Source organism: Malania oleifera, chromosome 9 (genome assembly GCF_029873635.1).
Source record: "Malania oleifera isolate guangnan ecotype guangnan chromosome 9, ASM2987363v1, whole genome shotgun sequence".
NCBI classification, from domain to species: domain Eukaryota; kingdom Viridiplantae; phylum Streptophyta; class Magnoliopsida; order Santalales; family Ximeniaceae; genus Malania; species Malania oleifera.
In genome coordinates, this window is record NC_080425.1 from 44,052,611 (window position 1) to 44,069,563 (window position 16,953).

At 37.9% G+C, this 16,953-nt stretch overlaps 1 protein-coding gene across 10 annotated transcripts in view; it reads left to right on the plus strand.

Moving 5' to 3' along the window:
* Positions 1 to 244: 244 nt before the first annotated feature.
* The window catches only part of LOC131164761 (ion channel DMI1), a 79,759-nt gene continuing 63,050 nt past the window's right edge, over positions 245 to 16,953 (plus strand). For 5 of the 10 annotated variants that reach the window (XM_058122190.1, XM_058122195.1, XM_058122192.1 and 2 more), the window contains exon 1: positions 245 to 819. In XM_058122190.1, coding sequence (XP_057978173.1) covers positions 421 to 819 — 399 coding nt within the window. In that variant the 5' untranslated portion in view covers positions 245 to 420. The remainder of the gene's footprint in view (positions 820 to 16,953) is intronic. The other 5 variants (XM_058122196.1, XM_058122199.1, XM_058122191.1 and 2 more) reach the window with 3 other exon arrangements.

Here is a 16,953-nt window from a genome sequence, read left to right on the forward strand (position 1 = left end):
TTTGAGAAAATATAAAATAAAATAAAATTTAAAACCTACAATTTTCATAATAACCGGAAAAGACACAAATTTAAATTGGAGTTCCAAATAGGTTTCCATTTAGGGTTGAAAACTTGAAATGGATTTTACTTTTAGCGAATTACCAGGGTTAAAATGTGGTGTAACGGCATATGTCACGTTCAGTTGTCGTGGCGTAGTAGCAGTGCGAATGTCCCCACTCTTTCAGCCCAGGCTAGGCTGACGGCCAGACATCACATCACAGTCTCATACTCGTGAAATATGCAGCATGAGCAGTCTCCCTCTGTCATCCGCACAATACTATCGCCAGATCTCCATGGCGACTCCCCCTGAATTCCACAGCTTCATGCACCAATAGTCTCTCTCTCTCTCTCTCTCTCTCTCTCTGCTCCTTCTTTCAGAATGCCCTTGAGTGTCGAGGATTCAACACTTGACACTAATCCCGGCAACAAATCCTCAGAAAGACCGTCGTGCTTTAAGAGATCACGAACAATCGCCGCCGGCGAGCTTCGACGAGCCACCCCTCTCTTCCCTGCCCTCCGCCGCGTCTCCTCCTCTCTCTCGTGCTCTAACCGGCCGTTTGGTGCGCCGGCTCGGCGTGCTTCTATTAAGGCTTCGATTTTCGATGGCCGACACGGTAGGCTGGTGGATGCCGTGCAAGGAATGAGTGCTTCTGCGGCGGAGTCGATACCGAAGGTGGAGAAGGAAGTGGTTCCGATGGCGGCTCGAGTTTCAGGCTCAGGGACTACAGACGGCGCTTGTATAATTTGGAGATTCAACTGTTCTTGGGTTCTTTACTTGGTTAGTGATTCAAATTACTTCTTTGTGTACTTTTTTTTACTTTCCCTTTTTTCGAGCTATTGATAATGAGAGTAGAATATATATTCTACCTAGAGTTTGTGAAATCTAAAATGCTGCAAGCATCAGTGTGGTTGCAGCAGAGACTGTAGGAGAGACAGATACATGTGGCTTTTTCAAAACCTCTTTGGAGAATCTGGATCCTCGATTCTATTGTTTGCCGACAAAAAGAAAAAGAAAGAGAGAAAAATTAAAACCTTCTTGGACCGTTCAATGTGAAAACAACTTTTCATTTTTATAGTCTGTTTTTTAATTTTTTTTAATTTTTAAATTACAAATATGACACTATATTTTTTTTTAAAGTTGTAAGACGCAGCGCCAAATTTGTAAATTTTATGAAAAGTGGAAAATGAAAAGTGAACAATTTCTCACAACTAGATAGTTCCTTTATTACCCAGAGAAAGAGAAGCGCCTTTATTTACCTTGGCCATTATCTTGATAAAAAAAGGAAAACATTTTACCTAATGTTTCTTTTTTGGTTCTGAGGGGAAATATTTATGGACAGAACATATTGTCATTTGGAAATATTTTTCAAGGAAACAAAGTAATCTTTCCCTAATTTTTCTTTCTTTGGTTGGGGGAATATTTTTCCTGGGAAAATAATTTCTGCTGTCTGGTAGACTGGTACAATGAAAAAGTTGATAATTTACTTTACTTTCACAATCAATGCCATTTAGCAACTGCGCTCCAACCCTGAGCCTTTTTCTCCCTTAGAAATACCTTTACTCACTTAGTAAAGACAGACTAAGATCATGACATAGTAATCATCCCTGTTAGAAGCAAATTTTGCCATTCCATATGTTAAAATTCAGCCTAGTTCAACAAATAACACAGTTAAAACCTGCGCATGGTTCAAAACAAACAGCCATACAATCAGTAACCTGGGCATATTCTACCTTTAAAAAAAAAAAAAAAACTGGGCGTAAATAAACTTGACATAGTTTAATTGCAAACAATCATCCATTCAATAAATTCCGCCTTTGTCCAATGACCTGTCCCCACTTGCCAACTTATCAAAGCAAACATCTCTTCAATAACCATTCATTCAACTTCATCATAAACTAAAAACAAAACCAAATTTGTTGAAGTCCATCCATCAACTTACTGAAGGCACGATTTTATGCCTATAGGGGAAGCTTTTGAACAACCACAAATTCCACCCTCCTTCCCTTTAAATTAGCATTGTCATCAACACCAAAAACTGGTTGCACTTCAGTATCATCATGTTACTTTGCAAAGCTTACTTTATCATAAATGTTGCAAGTTATCATAGTTAAAAATATAAAACAAAATACCACAACTTGAGATTGTTGAATCATTAAGACATATTGGAAAATTACAAATCAAATATAGAAAATTACATATTGAAGTTGGAAGTTGGGCGCAAGTAGTAGTTCACGGGGAAGAACACACTGGTAGATGTTGTAAAAGAAATTGTTAGCAAGATACAACTATGTGTGTAAATGTATACATACCTACCTCGTATAAATTTATCCATATGACACATAGACCTACCTTGTATGAATTAATGCATGTGACCATGTGTGTAAATACCTACCTTCTATTGATTAGACCATGTGATCTATGTGTGTAAGAACATTGTATAAATTGAGCCCTTTAGGGCCAATAGAAGACACATCATTCATTCATTGATTTCAAACTATGATTTAACTAACATGGTATAAGAGCCATGTATGATTAACGAAAATGGTATAAGAGCCATGGTACTAACATGGTATCAGAGCCATGGTTGCCAATCCTCCACCATGGCTGGTGCTCCCCTACTTCACTGCTTGTCATCGCCAGTCCTTTGTCATCATTGGCGCTCGAGGTCTTAAATTTCGAAGTTCCAAAAGTATGGAAGTTTCAATGGAAATTTTGATTGCAATGTCAATTTTTATTTTGATTTTGATTTGAAAAAAATAACGGAAATCAATAGTAAAGCATTGAATTCTTTTATGAAACTATATAAATGGTTAATAGACGTAATAATGTAAGTTTTAGGACTAATATATTACAAGTTAAATACATCTATGTTGTGTATGAGGTTGAAAAGTTGTAATATAATATGTGTATCAAACACATATTTGTAAGATAATATGCATCAAGCATATTCAATTAATACAAATGAAACTCATAAATCATTTAAATGTTATTTATTATACAAATAAAGGTAATTTAGACATAAATGGTTAAATCAAATGTTGTTGTAAGTTTATTTTTTCATATAATTTCAGAAGCCCTCGTAATAATCTTTTGTTTTGGAAAAAAAATAATAAAATAAATTAGGAGAGAAATTTCACTTCAGTCCTGAGTAAGAGCGGAGCTCTACCAATTGAGCTATATCCTCCCGAGCCAAGTGGAGCACGTGAAGGTGGGGGTGGGGTGGGTTGCATAGCAGGATTGAGGAGAACTTTTCATAAATGAAAGACTAGCTAATCGACCTCCTAAATTAGAGTGGCAAGGGTTGGAACTAAAAAATGCTTTCCTTCTCCCTTCCCTGACTCTTTATCTTCAGCTTCAATTCTGCTTCCTGGCGAGAAATGTCATTTGAATTTTGAGGAAATTTTATTCTATAGCTAAATTTTCAACATGTTTCAATGGAAATTATGCAAGACAGAAATCGATTGCCATTTCGAGATTGAGGGTGATGGAAATAAGAAATTTCAACGGAAATTTCCCGTGCACACCAATGCCACCTTTGTGCACCCCATTAGTAGCACTCGCACATGTCATCATAGACTGCGTAGCTCCTTGCTCATCTCACTAGGCTCATATCTGCACCTAACTCTTTGCTCTCTTCTCCTTGCTCTTTGCTTACGTCTCTGAGCTCAGATATGCTTCTATCTTCTTATTCACCTCTTCGGGTTCAAATATGCTTCTATCTCCTTGTTCACTTCTTCAAGTTCAGATATGCTCCTAGTTCCTTGCTTGCCTCTCCGGGTTTAGATATGCTCTTGGCTTATTGCTCACCTCACTAAGCTCAGGTATGCTCTTATCTCCTTGCTTAACTCTCTAGGTTCAAATATGCTCCTAGCTCCTTATTCACCTCTTCGAGGTCCTTACTCACCGCTTTGGGTTTAGTATGCTCCTAGCTCCTTGCTCACTTCTTCGAGCTCATATATGCTTCTAGCTCCTTGCTTACCTTTCGGTTTCGGATATGCTCCTACTCCTTGCTCACCTCTTTGAGCTTAGATATGCTTCTAGTTCCTTGCTCACCTCTTCGGGTTCAATTATGCTCCTGGCTCCTAGCTTCCTTCTCTGGACTTAGATATGCTCCTAGGCTGCCTACCTTCATGTGCACCTCTTCGGCCTCAGATTTATGGAATACCATGACCACAAATGATCACGCTCCACCTTTTGCCATTGCTCCCTAAGTGTCCTATGTCATTTTCAACACTTAGTTTTTGTTAGAGGTTATTTATGTCTTTTAGTACTGTAATTATTAAGTGTGTTAATATGTTAATTAGTGAGAGTTAGTAAGGGTATTATTGTCATTATAATGTATTTAATTTGTATTATAAATAGAGGGAGAAACCTATCTTCAAGTTAGGTAATTCATTTTAATAAAAATCTTAACTTGGTATCAGAGCTAGGTTCCAACCTAAACCCTATTCCTCGTAGCCGTCATTGGAAAAGCCATTCCTGCAACTGTCCTTTGTAGATCCACCTCCACCCCTCATTATTTCACAAAACCAACCATATACTCAAAAAAAAAACCCTTCGAAGCCTAACCCCACAAAACCCCATTGCGAAAGGAGCTCCTACGTGCCGCTATGCGCTGGCCAAATGCCGGCAGTGCTGACCCCATGCGCTGGCATGAGTGAATTTCCGGCCACCTTTTGCTTTTTTTTTTTTCCCTTTCCTCTACCATGTTTTGATTCCTTCTTTAGACAATATTATCAACCTTTTGGGCCTATTTTTTGCTAAAAAAATCCAACCTTTTTCAACCATATACTCGCGATAGTCTGTTAATCTCTGTTCATGGTTTTTTAAGGCGTCTTTGTCAATTTTTTGGAGCAGTGGTAGCGTTCATATATCCAATTGTGAGGCTGTGGCAATGCTATATCCGTTGGTGAATCGTTCACCTCATCCATATTTGTGTCGGTGCTTCATGTAGAAATCCCAAGTATCTTCGAATATCTTGGAGTAATTTAGGGAAGTATATATTGTGTATTATTGAGAGAGATTTGTTTAGGAGATTATTTCCATATTTAGATCTTCCGATTGTATTATAAATATTGTAAATTGGTCTGTACAAAATTATTAAAGAAATATAGAAATTTCATTATGTTTTCATGGTATCAGAGCTAGGAGATTAAACCTAGCCATTAATGGCGGAAATTGCCAGCCAAAGTAGAGGTTCGATGACCTCTGAATCTCACAAGGTCCTCCAATAGAATTCCACAAGGTTCGAGAACTCCATGGATTCCTCTTCATCACCAAGGCTCTCGTCACCTTCTACCAGATGCCACTATAACGGCCGAGACAACCACTGTTACTTATCGGGATTAGACAACTATTCCAACCGCAGCCGTAGCTGTAGTCCCATCCATGGCTATAGAGCCCATCACCAGGATTTAGATCGCTGCCGTCGTCGTCATTCCGACTCCTACAACCGTCTAGATTTCAGAACAAGCCCTAGAAGGTTCGGTGATGGCGACCATCACAGGAACAAGAGCTGTGTGTATCTCGGTCACGATTTTAGGGGTAGGCATGATGACTATTCGGAGTCTAACGAGGAGCTGAAGGGTCTGAGCTTCAAGGAGTACCGAAGACTCAAGCGCCAGAAGCTTAGGAAGATGTTGAAGAGGTGTATTTGGAGCTTTACACTGAGCCCTCCGAGGAACAAGAACGAGGACGAGACGAAGAGTAGGGCGATGGAGTTCCACGTCTTACGCTTGAGGATCTGGAAGTAGATCTGCGTATGGATGTTCGGAGAAGAGAAAAATAAGAGCCCGCGAGAAGCCATGGCTTCGAAGGGTTCCAACGTCAGAGAGACAAATGCTAGAGGCAATTGAAAAAGAAGAGGCAATTGAAAAGGAAGAGGCAAGATTGGAGCAAGACCTTGGCGTTTTTGGTTTCGACAGAGAGATTGGGATTGATGAGAAAATGTTTAGGCAATTGGCGGACCAAACCTCATTTAGTTATTACAGAGCTTTATCTTCCACAAATATTTCTTTGGGTTCTTTAGCCCAAAGAGGTAATTTTTTGCAAGCCTTGAATATAACCTCTTAATCCAAAACTCTTTGGATTATTGATTCTCGTGCTTCTGACCACATGACTGATGCCTATCATCTTTTCTCATCATATTCACCCTGTGCTGGAAATTTGAAAGTTAAAATTGCAGATGGATCACTCTCTTCTGTCGCAGGGAAAGGGAATATTCGACTCTTTGACTCCATCACACTAGAGTCTGTTCTTCATGTTCCTAATTTATCCTGGAACTTACTATCCATTAGCCCATTAACAAAAAACTCCAATTGTTTTGCTAAATTTCTTCCCTCTCATTGTGTTTTTCAGGACCTATCATCAGGGAAGACGTTTGGCAGTGCTAAGAAGTATGAGGGACTCTACTACTTTGAGGAGGCTAATGTGAGTGAACAATGTAAAACTACTATTTGTGATTCTGCATCTGTTTCTAGTGATAGTGAAATTCTGTTATGGCATTCTAGGATGGGTCATCCAAATTTTCAATATCTAAGATGCTTATTTCCTTCCATTTTTTTCAAATAAAATGTCTTCTAAATTTTAGTGTGAGATTTGTGAACTTGCAAAACACTAGCGTAATTCCTTTCCAAAATCCACATACACACCATCCAGACCCTTTACTATGATTCACAGTGATTTATGGGGGCCCTCACGCTCTCTTAATCGCACTCACATGAGATGGTTTGTTACTTTTATTGATGATCATACTCGTATTTGTTGGGTTTACTTGTTGAAAGATAAACTGAAGTCCGTTTTATTTTCGCCAGTTTCCATTCCATGATTCAAACACAATTCCAAACTCACATTCAAATTTTACGCACTAATAATGGTACGAAATATTTCAATGATATCTTGGGACATTATCTTCAAGAAAATAGAATTGTTCATCAAAGTTCCTGTGTGGATACCCCTCAATAAAATGGGGTTGCTGAACGTAAAAATAGACATATTCTTGAAGTAGCTTGGGCATTGATGCTCACTACAAATATGAAAATAATTTTTGGAGCAATGCCATTTTAACAGCTACTCATCTCATTAATCGAATGCCTAGTCGAGTAATTTCTTTTGCCACTCCTTTCCAGAAACTCCAGGAATGGTTTCCTAACACTCGGCTCCACTCCAATCTCTTTCTGAAAATCTTTGGATGTACTGCATTTGTTCATGTTCATGCTCACAATCGGGATAAATTGGAACCTTGTGCCATTAAGTTCGTTTTTATTGGTTACTCTCCTACTCAGAAAGGCTACAAATGTTATGATCCTGTTACAAAAAAATTGTTTGTCAGCCTTGATGTCACGTTATTTGAAACCACTCCTTACTTCCCAAAACCCTCTCTTCAGGGGGAGAAATGGAGTGAAGATCGGTTCTTTGATTTCTCTATTGATGAATCCGTGCCATACATTGAGTCTACCATTGCATCATTTCCTGAGTCTACCATTGCATCATTTCTTGACCTGTCATGTACAAAAGATCACCTAACCTCAGGGGGAGATTAAAAAAAAAAAAACAACACAGAAATACTTGTTTACTCAAGAAAGCCAAACACAAAGAACAAGGAGAATCTCATACGTGAGGCACCAAGAGAGTTGGAACCGGTGATAGCTCCGAGCAACCATGAGTCCACGCCCAATCTCGATTAGGTAATAGATGGTCATGAGCTCCCTTCTGATAAGCCTCTACCTGATGACATCAATTTATCCATTGCAGTCAAAAAACAAATTAGGTCATGTACTCAATATCCCTGGTCAAAATACATGTCTTATAAAAGCCTGTTTACAGAATATCGTGCTTTTACTTCTAACCTTGACAGGATAAAAATTCCAAAGAATATCCAGGAAGTCTTGTAGATTCCTAAATGGAGGGAAGCTGTCATGGAGGAAATGTGTGCTCTGGAAAAGAATGGAACTTGGGACATTATGAATTTGCCGAGAGGGAAGAAGCCAGTTGGTTGTAAATGGGTCTTCACAGTGAAATATAGAGCCAATGGGATAGTTGAACGATATAAAGCCAAACTTGTTGCAAAAGACTCTACACAGACCTATGACATTGACTACACAGAGACATTTGCACCAGTGGTAAAATTGAATACAGTTCGGGTCCTCCTGTACTTGGCAGCTAACTTAGATTGACCACTACGGCAACTCGACATTAAAAATGCATTTCTAAATGGCAAGTTAGAAGAAGAAGTCTACATGATGATACCACCGGGTTTCAGTAAGAGAGGTGATGAAAATAGAGTATGTAAACTCAAGGAGTCCTTGTATGGACTCAAGCAATCTCCCAGCGCATGGTTCGACAGATTTGCGAAAGTGATAAAGAATCAAGGATATTGACAAGGGTAATTAGATCACACTATGTTCTTCCAATAGTCTGAAAGTGGTAAGAAAACAATTCTGATAGTGTATGTTGATGATATAATCCTAACTGGAGATGATACAGTGGAGATGAAAAGATTAAAGAAAGTCCTAGCTGTTGAGTTTAAAGTTAAAGATCTAGGACAAATGCGGTACTTTTTGGGAATGGAAGTTGCTAGATCAAAAAAGGGTATCAATGTTTCTTAGTGAAAGTATATCCTTGATCTCCTAACCGAAACTGGCATGCTTGGATGCAAACCTAGTGAAACCCCGATTGAAGCAGTAAAGAGGGTCGAAGACTGCGGAATACCAGTTGAAAAGGAGAGGCGTGAGAGATTGGTTGGTAAACTAATTTACCTATCACATACCAGACCCGACATTGCATTTGCGGTAAGTATGGTAAGTCAACACATGCATTCATCGAAAAAGACTCACCTAGATGCTATGTATAAGATCATCAAGTACCTTAAGGGTTCTTTGGGCAAATGACTCTTCTTCAAGAAATGTGAAAGTAAGGAAGTAGAAATTTTCACAGATGCTGATTAGGTAGGTTCGGCGGAAGATAGAAGGTCTACCAATGGATATTGCACCTTTGTATGGGGAAATTTGGTAACTTGGAGGAGCAAAAAATAGAATGTAATGGCTCGAAGCAGTGCTAAAGCTAAATTCAGGGCAGTTGCACATGGGATATGTGAAGGACTGTGGTTACGGAAACTCTTGGAAGAATTACAAATCTCGGTGAAATTCCCTATCAAACTCTATTGTGACAACAAAGAAGCCATCAGTATCTCTCTTAATTCAGTTCAACATGATAGGACTAAGCATGTAGAAGTGGACCGACATTTTATCAAAGAGAAGGTTGAAGAAGGAACCGTCTGTCTGACTTATGTGCCTACCAAGGAACAAACCGTAGACATCTTTACTAGAGGGCTAGCTTGCTAGAGCTTTGATGATTTCATTTGCAAGTTGGATATGATCAATATCTATGATCCAACTTGAGGGGGAGTGTAGAAATCCCAAGTATCTTTGAATATCTTGGAGTAATTTAGGGAAGTATATATTGTGTATTATTGAGAGAGATTTGTTTAGGAGATTATTTCCATATTGAGATCTTCCGATTGTATTATAAATATTGTAACTTGGTCTGTACATAATTATTAAAGAAATACAGAAATTTCATTCTGTTTTCACTTCACATAGTTTGTGATTGTCTTAATTAGTTGTGATTGTTCCTCTTGTTTGACATTGGTGTGGCTGCTGATTTGTGAGTGTTGGGATGGAATCTATGAATCCCAAAAATTTGTTTCCTACATCGCTGCCACGGATAATGACTTAAAAGTTGGTTGGAAAGAACTATGTTCAATGGTCTAAAGTTGTTCGTGTTTATTTAGCCGGTTTAGGAAAATCTGACCACTTGCTTGAACCGATCCTTCTGATGAGAAGAGAAAAGAAGTGTGGGTTCAAGAAGATGCCTTGATTGTTTCCCTCTTATGGAATTCAATGGAGCCATAGATTGCATGGATGTGTATGCATCTAGATATGTGCAAGGAGATTTGGGATTATGCCAAACTTTTATACTGTAGTAACATTACAGGTATGTATCCTAGGAGTACTTTCAGTTACAACAAGGAAATAGGAGTATTGTAGATTATTTTGGACAGATGAAGCATATTCATGAGGAGCTTAACGTTGTGCAACCTATAATTGCCGACGTTTGTGAGATGCAGAAGCAGAGGGAGCAGATGATAGTCTTTCATGTTCTAGCAAGCTTGAGACCCGAGTTTGAGCCAATCCGGTCCCAAATACTTAGTAGTGCCGAGCTGCCATTGTTTGGCGATGTTTATTCTTGTGTCCTTCATGCTTCCTTTAGCACGTATTCTCCTGCTCTTGCATCTAGCTTTGATAGGACAGCCTTTGCTACACAGGGTGATTCTAGTTCTCTACCACACAGCTGCAAAAGTTATTGAGGTGGTTTGAGTGGTCATGGTGGTAGAGACGGAAGCCTTAGCCCATTCTGGGTGGAGGAATGCTATTGTTGAAGAGATGAATGCTTTACATGACAATGGAACTTGGGACTTGGTACCTTTTCCTCTTGACTAGTCTGTGGTTGGTTGTTGTTGGGTTTACACTGTGAAAGTCAACCCTGATGGTTCTGTGGCTTGTGTAAAGGTTCGTCTTGTTTCTAAAGGATATACTTAGGTGTACGGTTTGGATTATTTTGATACTTTTTCTCCGGTTGCCAAACTTACATTAGTACGTTTGATCATCTCCTTGGTTACTACTTGTCAATGGCCTCTGCATCAATTAGATGGGAAGAATGCCTTATTGCATGTTGACTTTGAGGAGGAGGTTTATATGGAGCAACTACCTGGGTTTATTGCTCAGAGGGAACTAGGCTTAGTGTGTCAGCTCAAGAAGGCTTTATATGGTTTAAAATAGTCTCCTAGATTATGGTTTGGTCGTTTTAGTGCTATAGTACTTGAGTTTAATTTTCGATGGTGTGCAGTGGATCATTCCGTATTTTATCATCATATTTCATCGGGTAGGATCCTTCTTGTTTTTTATGTGGATGATATTGTTATTATAGGTGATGATGATAAAGGTATTCAGAGTCAAACTTTTTCTACAGACTAAGTTTCAAACCAAAGATTTGGGATTGTTGATATACTTCTTGGGCATTGAAGTATCTAGATCCCATATGGCAACTATTTTGTCACTGAGGAAGTATGTTCTTGATTTGTTAGATGAAACTGAATCGTTGGGATCTAAATTGGTCGATACGCCCATGGATCCTAACAACAAGTTAGTGACGAATATGGGTGATTTGCTACATAATCCTGGACAATACCAGAGACTTGTTGGAAAATTGAATTATCTCACAGTCGCTTGGCCGAATCTATCTTTTGCAACAAGTGTTGAGTCAATTTCTAGATTCTCCCAGGACAAGTCCTTGGGTCATAGTAATTCACTTCTTGAGATATCTCAAAGGTGCATCCGGGAGAGGCCTTTTATATCGTGATTAGGGTCACACTTATATCCATGGATATATAGATGTAGATTAGGTTGGGTTGCCTTCTGACTGGAGATCCACAACTGGGTACTGTATCTCGGTCGGTGGTCATTTGGTTTCTTGGAAGAGGAAGAAACAAACTGTGGTGGCCAGGTTAAGTGCCAAATTAGAATATAAGGCTTTGACCCACACTACTTGTGAACTTGTCTGGTTGAAGAACATGTTGGAAGAATTAAGTATTTCTCATTCTCAGCCTATGAAGTTGATGTGTGACAATCAAGCTGCTTTTATATTGCCTCCAACTTGGTATTTCATGAGTTGACGAAGCATATTGAAGTTGATTGCCACTTTGTTCGGGAAAAAATTGTGTAGAAGCTCATTACTACCGCTTATGTGAAGTCTGATATGCAGCTTGCTGATTTGATTACCAAAGCATTGGGGGGTGCTCGTGTCAAATTTATTTGTGACAAGCTAGGAACATATGACATTTATGCTCCAGCTTAAGGGGGAGTGTTAGAAGTTATTTATGTATTTTAGTATTATAATTAATAAGTGTGTTAGTATGTTATTTAGTGAAGTTAGTAAGGGTATTATTGTCATTAGAATGTGTTTAATTTGTATTATAAATGGAGGGAGGAGAGACCTATCTTCAAGTTAGCTTATTCATTTTAATCAAAATCTTAACAGTTTCTAAATTCAAGTTGGTCTCTTTACCTCGAGTTGGAGGGAGGATGTTAGCAAGATACAACTATGTGTATAAATATATCTATACCTACCTTATATAAATTTACCTATGTGACCCACATACGTACATTGTATGAATTAACGCATGTGATCCATGTGTGTAAATACCTACCTTCTATGGATTAAACCATGTGATCATGTGTGTAAAATCATTGTATAAATTTAGCCCTTAGGGGCAAATAGAAGACACAACAATCATTCATTCATTCGTTCTTTTCAAACAATGATTAGCTAATAGAAATATTGTCTGTTCTAGCCTACATTGTTGTGGACTAGCTACCATGCATTGTGTCGCAAGGTGTGAATACTGATGGTTCTCTGCCATGTGGAGTCAAATAAATGAGAATATGATTATCATTTCAAGTCAAGCATGCAACATGTAGTATCATATATGTTTTCTTGAAGTGGCCTAGATTTGTGGGATTTTGAATTGTATCACCAGGAGTAAGGAATGAAAAATTAATGTTCATAAATTAAAAGGGGAACACATCCTATCTAATTGACATTGTAGATATAGAATTATATCCGATGTTCACATCCACATGTGGCTAGGGGTGTAATTGGTTTATTATGGTTCGATTATGGGCCAAACCGAAAACCGAACCAAACCTTGTGGTTTTTAGTATTCCCAAACTGAAATCGAAATTGAAACCGAACCAAATTTATTACCCCCTGGAGAACCGAACATTCGGTGGTTCGGTTACGTTTTTTTTCCTATTTTTAATTGATTTTCTAAATATTCAACAATTGTTTTTCACAAGGGTTGTTGAGAATCTATTGGGCATTTTGATTTTTTATAATGTTTCATAATTTCAACAAAATTAAACCTGTTAAATAGTTTAGACAGCTGAGAATTTGTTGGTCTTGTTGAACCTTTTCTTTTTGTTCCTAATTCCTACTAGCTTAGTAGCTCCTACAAATCATCATAATGCAAATTACATATCAATTAACCACAGTGTCCCAATCCTTGGGCACTTTGATGATAAAATCTCTTTATCCCTAATTTCACAAAACAAGCAAGCAAATTCTTTGACACTTTAATAATTAGGTTTATTTGTTACTAATTACCCAAAATAAACAAACATTCACAATAATTAAATAAAATATGAAATATCCCAAATTAAAAATAAAAAGCAGATAGTAAAATTGTTCACCAAAAGAGAAAATCAATGGTTTTAAATTTTAAGGAATTGAAGTCATCCGCATTCTTCAATCCATATTCTTCAATCTTCAAGATTGTAGCTTCAATTCTCCAATCTCTGATGTGAACCCGTGGGATCGAAATCCCTTGAACCCACAAACAAATTGAAAACATATCCAAGAAAGGCAAGAATCAAGTCAAGATGATGTAGACCAGTTGAAATCTTGTTTCAAGAATCTAGATTCGGTGAGTACGCCACAAAGGGTTTGCCTTTGATATGTTCTTAGTTCAATCAAGAACAAGTAGAGAAAACTGAATTCTCTATGAAGAAAACTTCATTCAAGTTCAACTTATGGAGAATGTGGCTACAAGTTTGTTTTTAAACCCCTCCATGAAACCCTAGGGCTGACTAATGCCTACATCAATTAAAAGACATGGGCTGAACATCTCAAGCCGAAAACACCCTAAACTACACGCCTATAACTAATAAAAGAAGTCCACTTAATGAATTAAATAGGCCCAAACGCATACAACCATAGAAACATAAAATAGGCCCACACGCCTATACTTAATGAAATAAAGAGTCTGCACTAAACCACTAGGCTATGCCGCCCCCCTCTGTAGCTTGTATCACATGGATTAAAGCTGGTTCTTCTTCCTTTCAAGCCCATCTTGAATGTTGGGGTCTTGCTCGATAAATTTGCAAACTTGGCCCAAGTGGATTGCACCAATCCTTGCATTGCTTCCTTGATCTTCTTAGCGCTTGACCTTTTGATTGACCCATTTGGAACTTGCAAGGGATCTTTAAGACTTGGTTCACCATGGTGCCCATCATTCTCCCTCTCCTCAAAAGGATTCGACCTCGAATCGTCACCTACATCAAAGGGAGAAAGATCATAAACAGTGAAAGTAACAGAGACTTTATACTCACCTGGAAGATCCACTTTATAAGCTTTATCATTAATTTCTCAAGGATTTGGAAAGGTCCATCTCCTCGAGGATGCAATTTAGTCCTTTTATGGGCTAGGAATCTTTCTTTGCGCATGTCAACCCAAACCCAATCTCCTGGTTCAAAGATGACATGCCTTCGCCCTTTATTGGCTTGGGAAGCAAACTTTTCATTCCTCTGCGCAATTTGAAGCTGTATCCTTTCATGAATTGACTTCACCAATTCGGCCTTCCTTTGTCCATCCAAACTACTCCTTTCATTAATGGGTAAAGGCATCAAATCTAAAGGAGTAAGTGGATTAAAACCATAAACAATTTCAAAGGGAGAATAAGTGGTAGTATGCATAGTCCTATTATATGCAAACTCTAAGCAGTCCTCCCAAGTTTTTAAGTTCTTTGAATGACAGTGCGTAAGAGTTGAGTTAAAGTCTTGTTGACTACTTCGGTTTGTCCGTCAGTCTGTGGATGACAAGTAGTGGAAAATAAAAGTTTAGTTCCTAATTTTCCCCACAAAACCTTCCAAAAGTAGCTAAGGAATTTAACATCCCTATTAGAAACAATACTCCTAGGTACACCATGGAGTTGCACTATTTCCTTGAAAAACAAATCAGCTATGTTTGTGACATCATCTAATTTATGGCATGGAATGAAATGTGCCATTTTACTAAATCTGTCCAATACCCACAAAAATAGAATCTCTACCCTTTTTTGTCCTAGGCAGCCCCAAAACAAAGTCCATAGATATGTCTACCCATGGTTCACTAGGAATGGGTAAGGGTGTATACAACCCATGTGGTAAAACCTTAGATTTGGCCTTTCTACATGTAATGCACCTACCACATATTCGAGTGATGTCTCTTCTCAGCCTAGGCCAAAAGAAATGTTCATGTAAAATTTCTAAGGTTTTCTTGACACCAAAGTGTCCCATTAATCCCCCACCATGTGCCTTACATGCCAATAATTCATGCATTGAACAATTTGGCACACACAATTTGCTTTCTTTAAACAAATAGCCATCATGCTTGTAAAACTTACCAAATGTCGCTTTATCACACGCCATATACACATCAGAAAAATCAGCGTCATTGGCATACATGTCTTTTACATATTCGAACCCAAGCATTTTAGCACTCATAGAAGTAAGAAGTACATACCTCCCTGATAAAGCATCAACAACAATGTTCTCCTTGCCTTGCTTGTAACGGATGACATAAGGAAAGGTCTTGATGTATTTCATCCATCTAGCATGTCTCTTATTTAACTTACCTTGACCCTTGAGATGCTTCAATGATTCATGATCAGTGTGGATCACCAACTCCTTAGGCCAAAGGTAGTGCTACCACGTCTCTAAAGTGCAAACAAGAGCATAAAGTTCTTTGTCATAAGTGGGGTAATTCAGGGCCTCCCCACTTAGCTTTTCACTGAAGAAAGCTATGGGCCGCCTATCCTGCATCAAAATGGCTCCAATTCCAATTCCTAAGGCATCACATTCAATCTCAAATGTTTTGTTAAAGTCAGGTAATGCTAACACAGGTGCAGAACATAATTTTTATTTAATAGTAGCAAATGCATTCGCTTGATCAATCCCCCAATCATGGTCTTAAATTTCCACGAAATTGTCGAAATTTCCGTCGAAATTTCCGATTTCCGTCACCCTCGAAATCGAAATGGCAGTCAATTTCCGTCTTGCATAATTTCCGTCGAAATCCCAACGAATCATCCGAAATTTATCGAAACCTCGAAATTTAGCGGAATTTATCGAAATTTTAACTATGCAATGAAATTTTGTCGAAATTCAATCGAGAGATTCAAGAGTGAAGTGAAATTTCTCTTTTAATTTATTTCATTTATTTTATTGAAACAAAAGGTTATCACAAGTGCTTTTGAAATTATATGAAAAAATAAACTTATAGTAATATTTTATTTAACCATTCATGTCTAAATTATCAATATTTGTATAAGAAATAATTTTTAAATGATTTATGAATTTCATTTGCATTAACTGAATATGTTTAATGTACATTATCTTACAAGCATGTTTGATACACATACTATTTTACGACTTTTCTACATCATACAAAACATAGATGTATTTAATTTGTAATATATTAGTTGTAAAACTAATATTATTATGTTTGTTAACCATTTCTAAAGTTTCACAAATAATTTCATGTTTTATTACTGGTTTCCGTTATTTTTTCAAATCGAAATCGAAATTGACATCGAAATCGAAATTTCCGTACTTTTGGAGCTTCGAAATTTGAGTCGAAATCGAAATTTAAGACCTTGCCCCCAATGAAATCCAACATTCTTTTTAATTATTTCAGTGAGTGTTGTAGCAATGGTGCTAAAATCCTTAACAAAACGCCTATAAAAGCTAGCTAAACCATGAAAGCTTCTTACCACAGTGATGCCTTTAGGTGTTGGCCGCTCCTTGATGGCCTTGACTTTCTCTTCATCCACCTCAATACCTTTTGTACTAACAACATAACCAAGAAAAACAACTTTTTCCATACAAAAAGGTACATTTCTTAAAATTAGCATACAACTTTTCACATCTCAACACATCGAACACACATCTCAAATGCTCAATATGTTCATCTAAGTTCTTGCTATACACTAGGATATCATCAAAGTACATGACTACAAATTTGCCTATGAACGCCCGT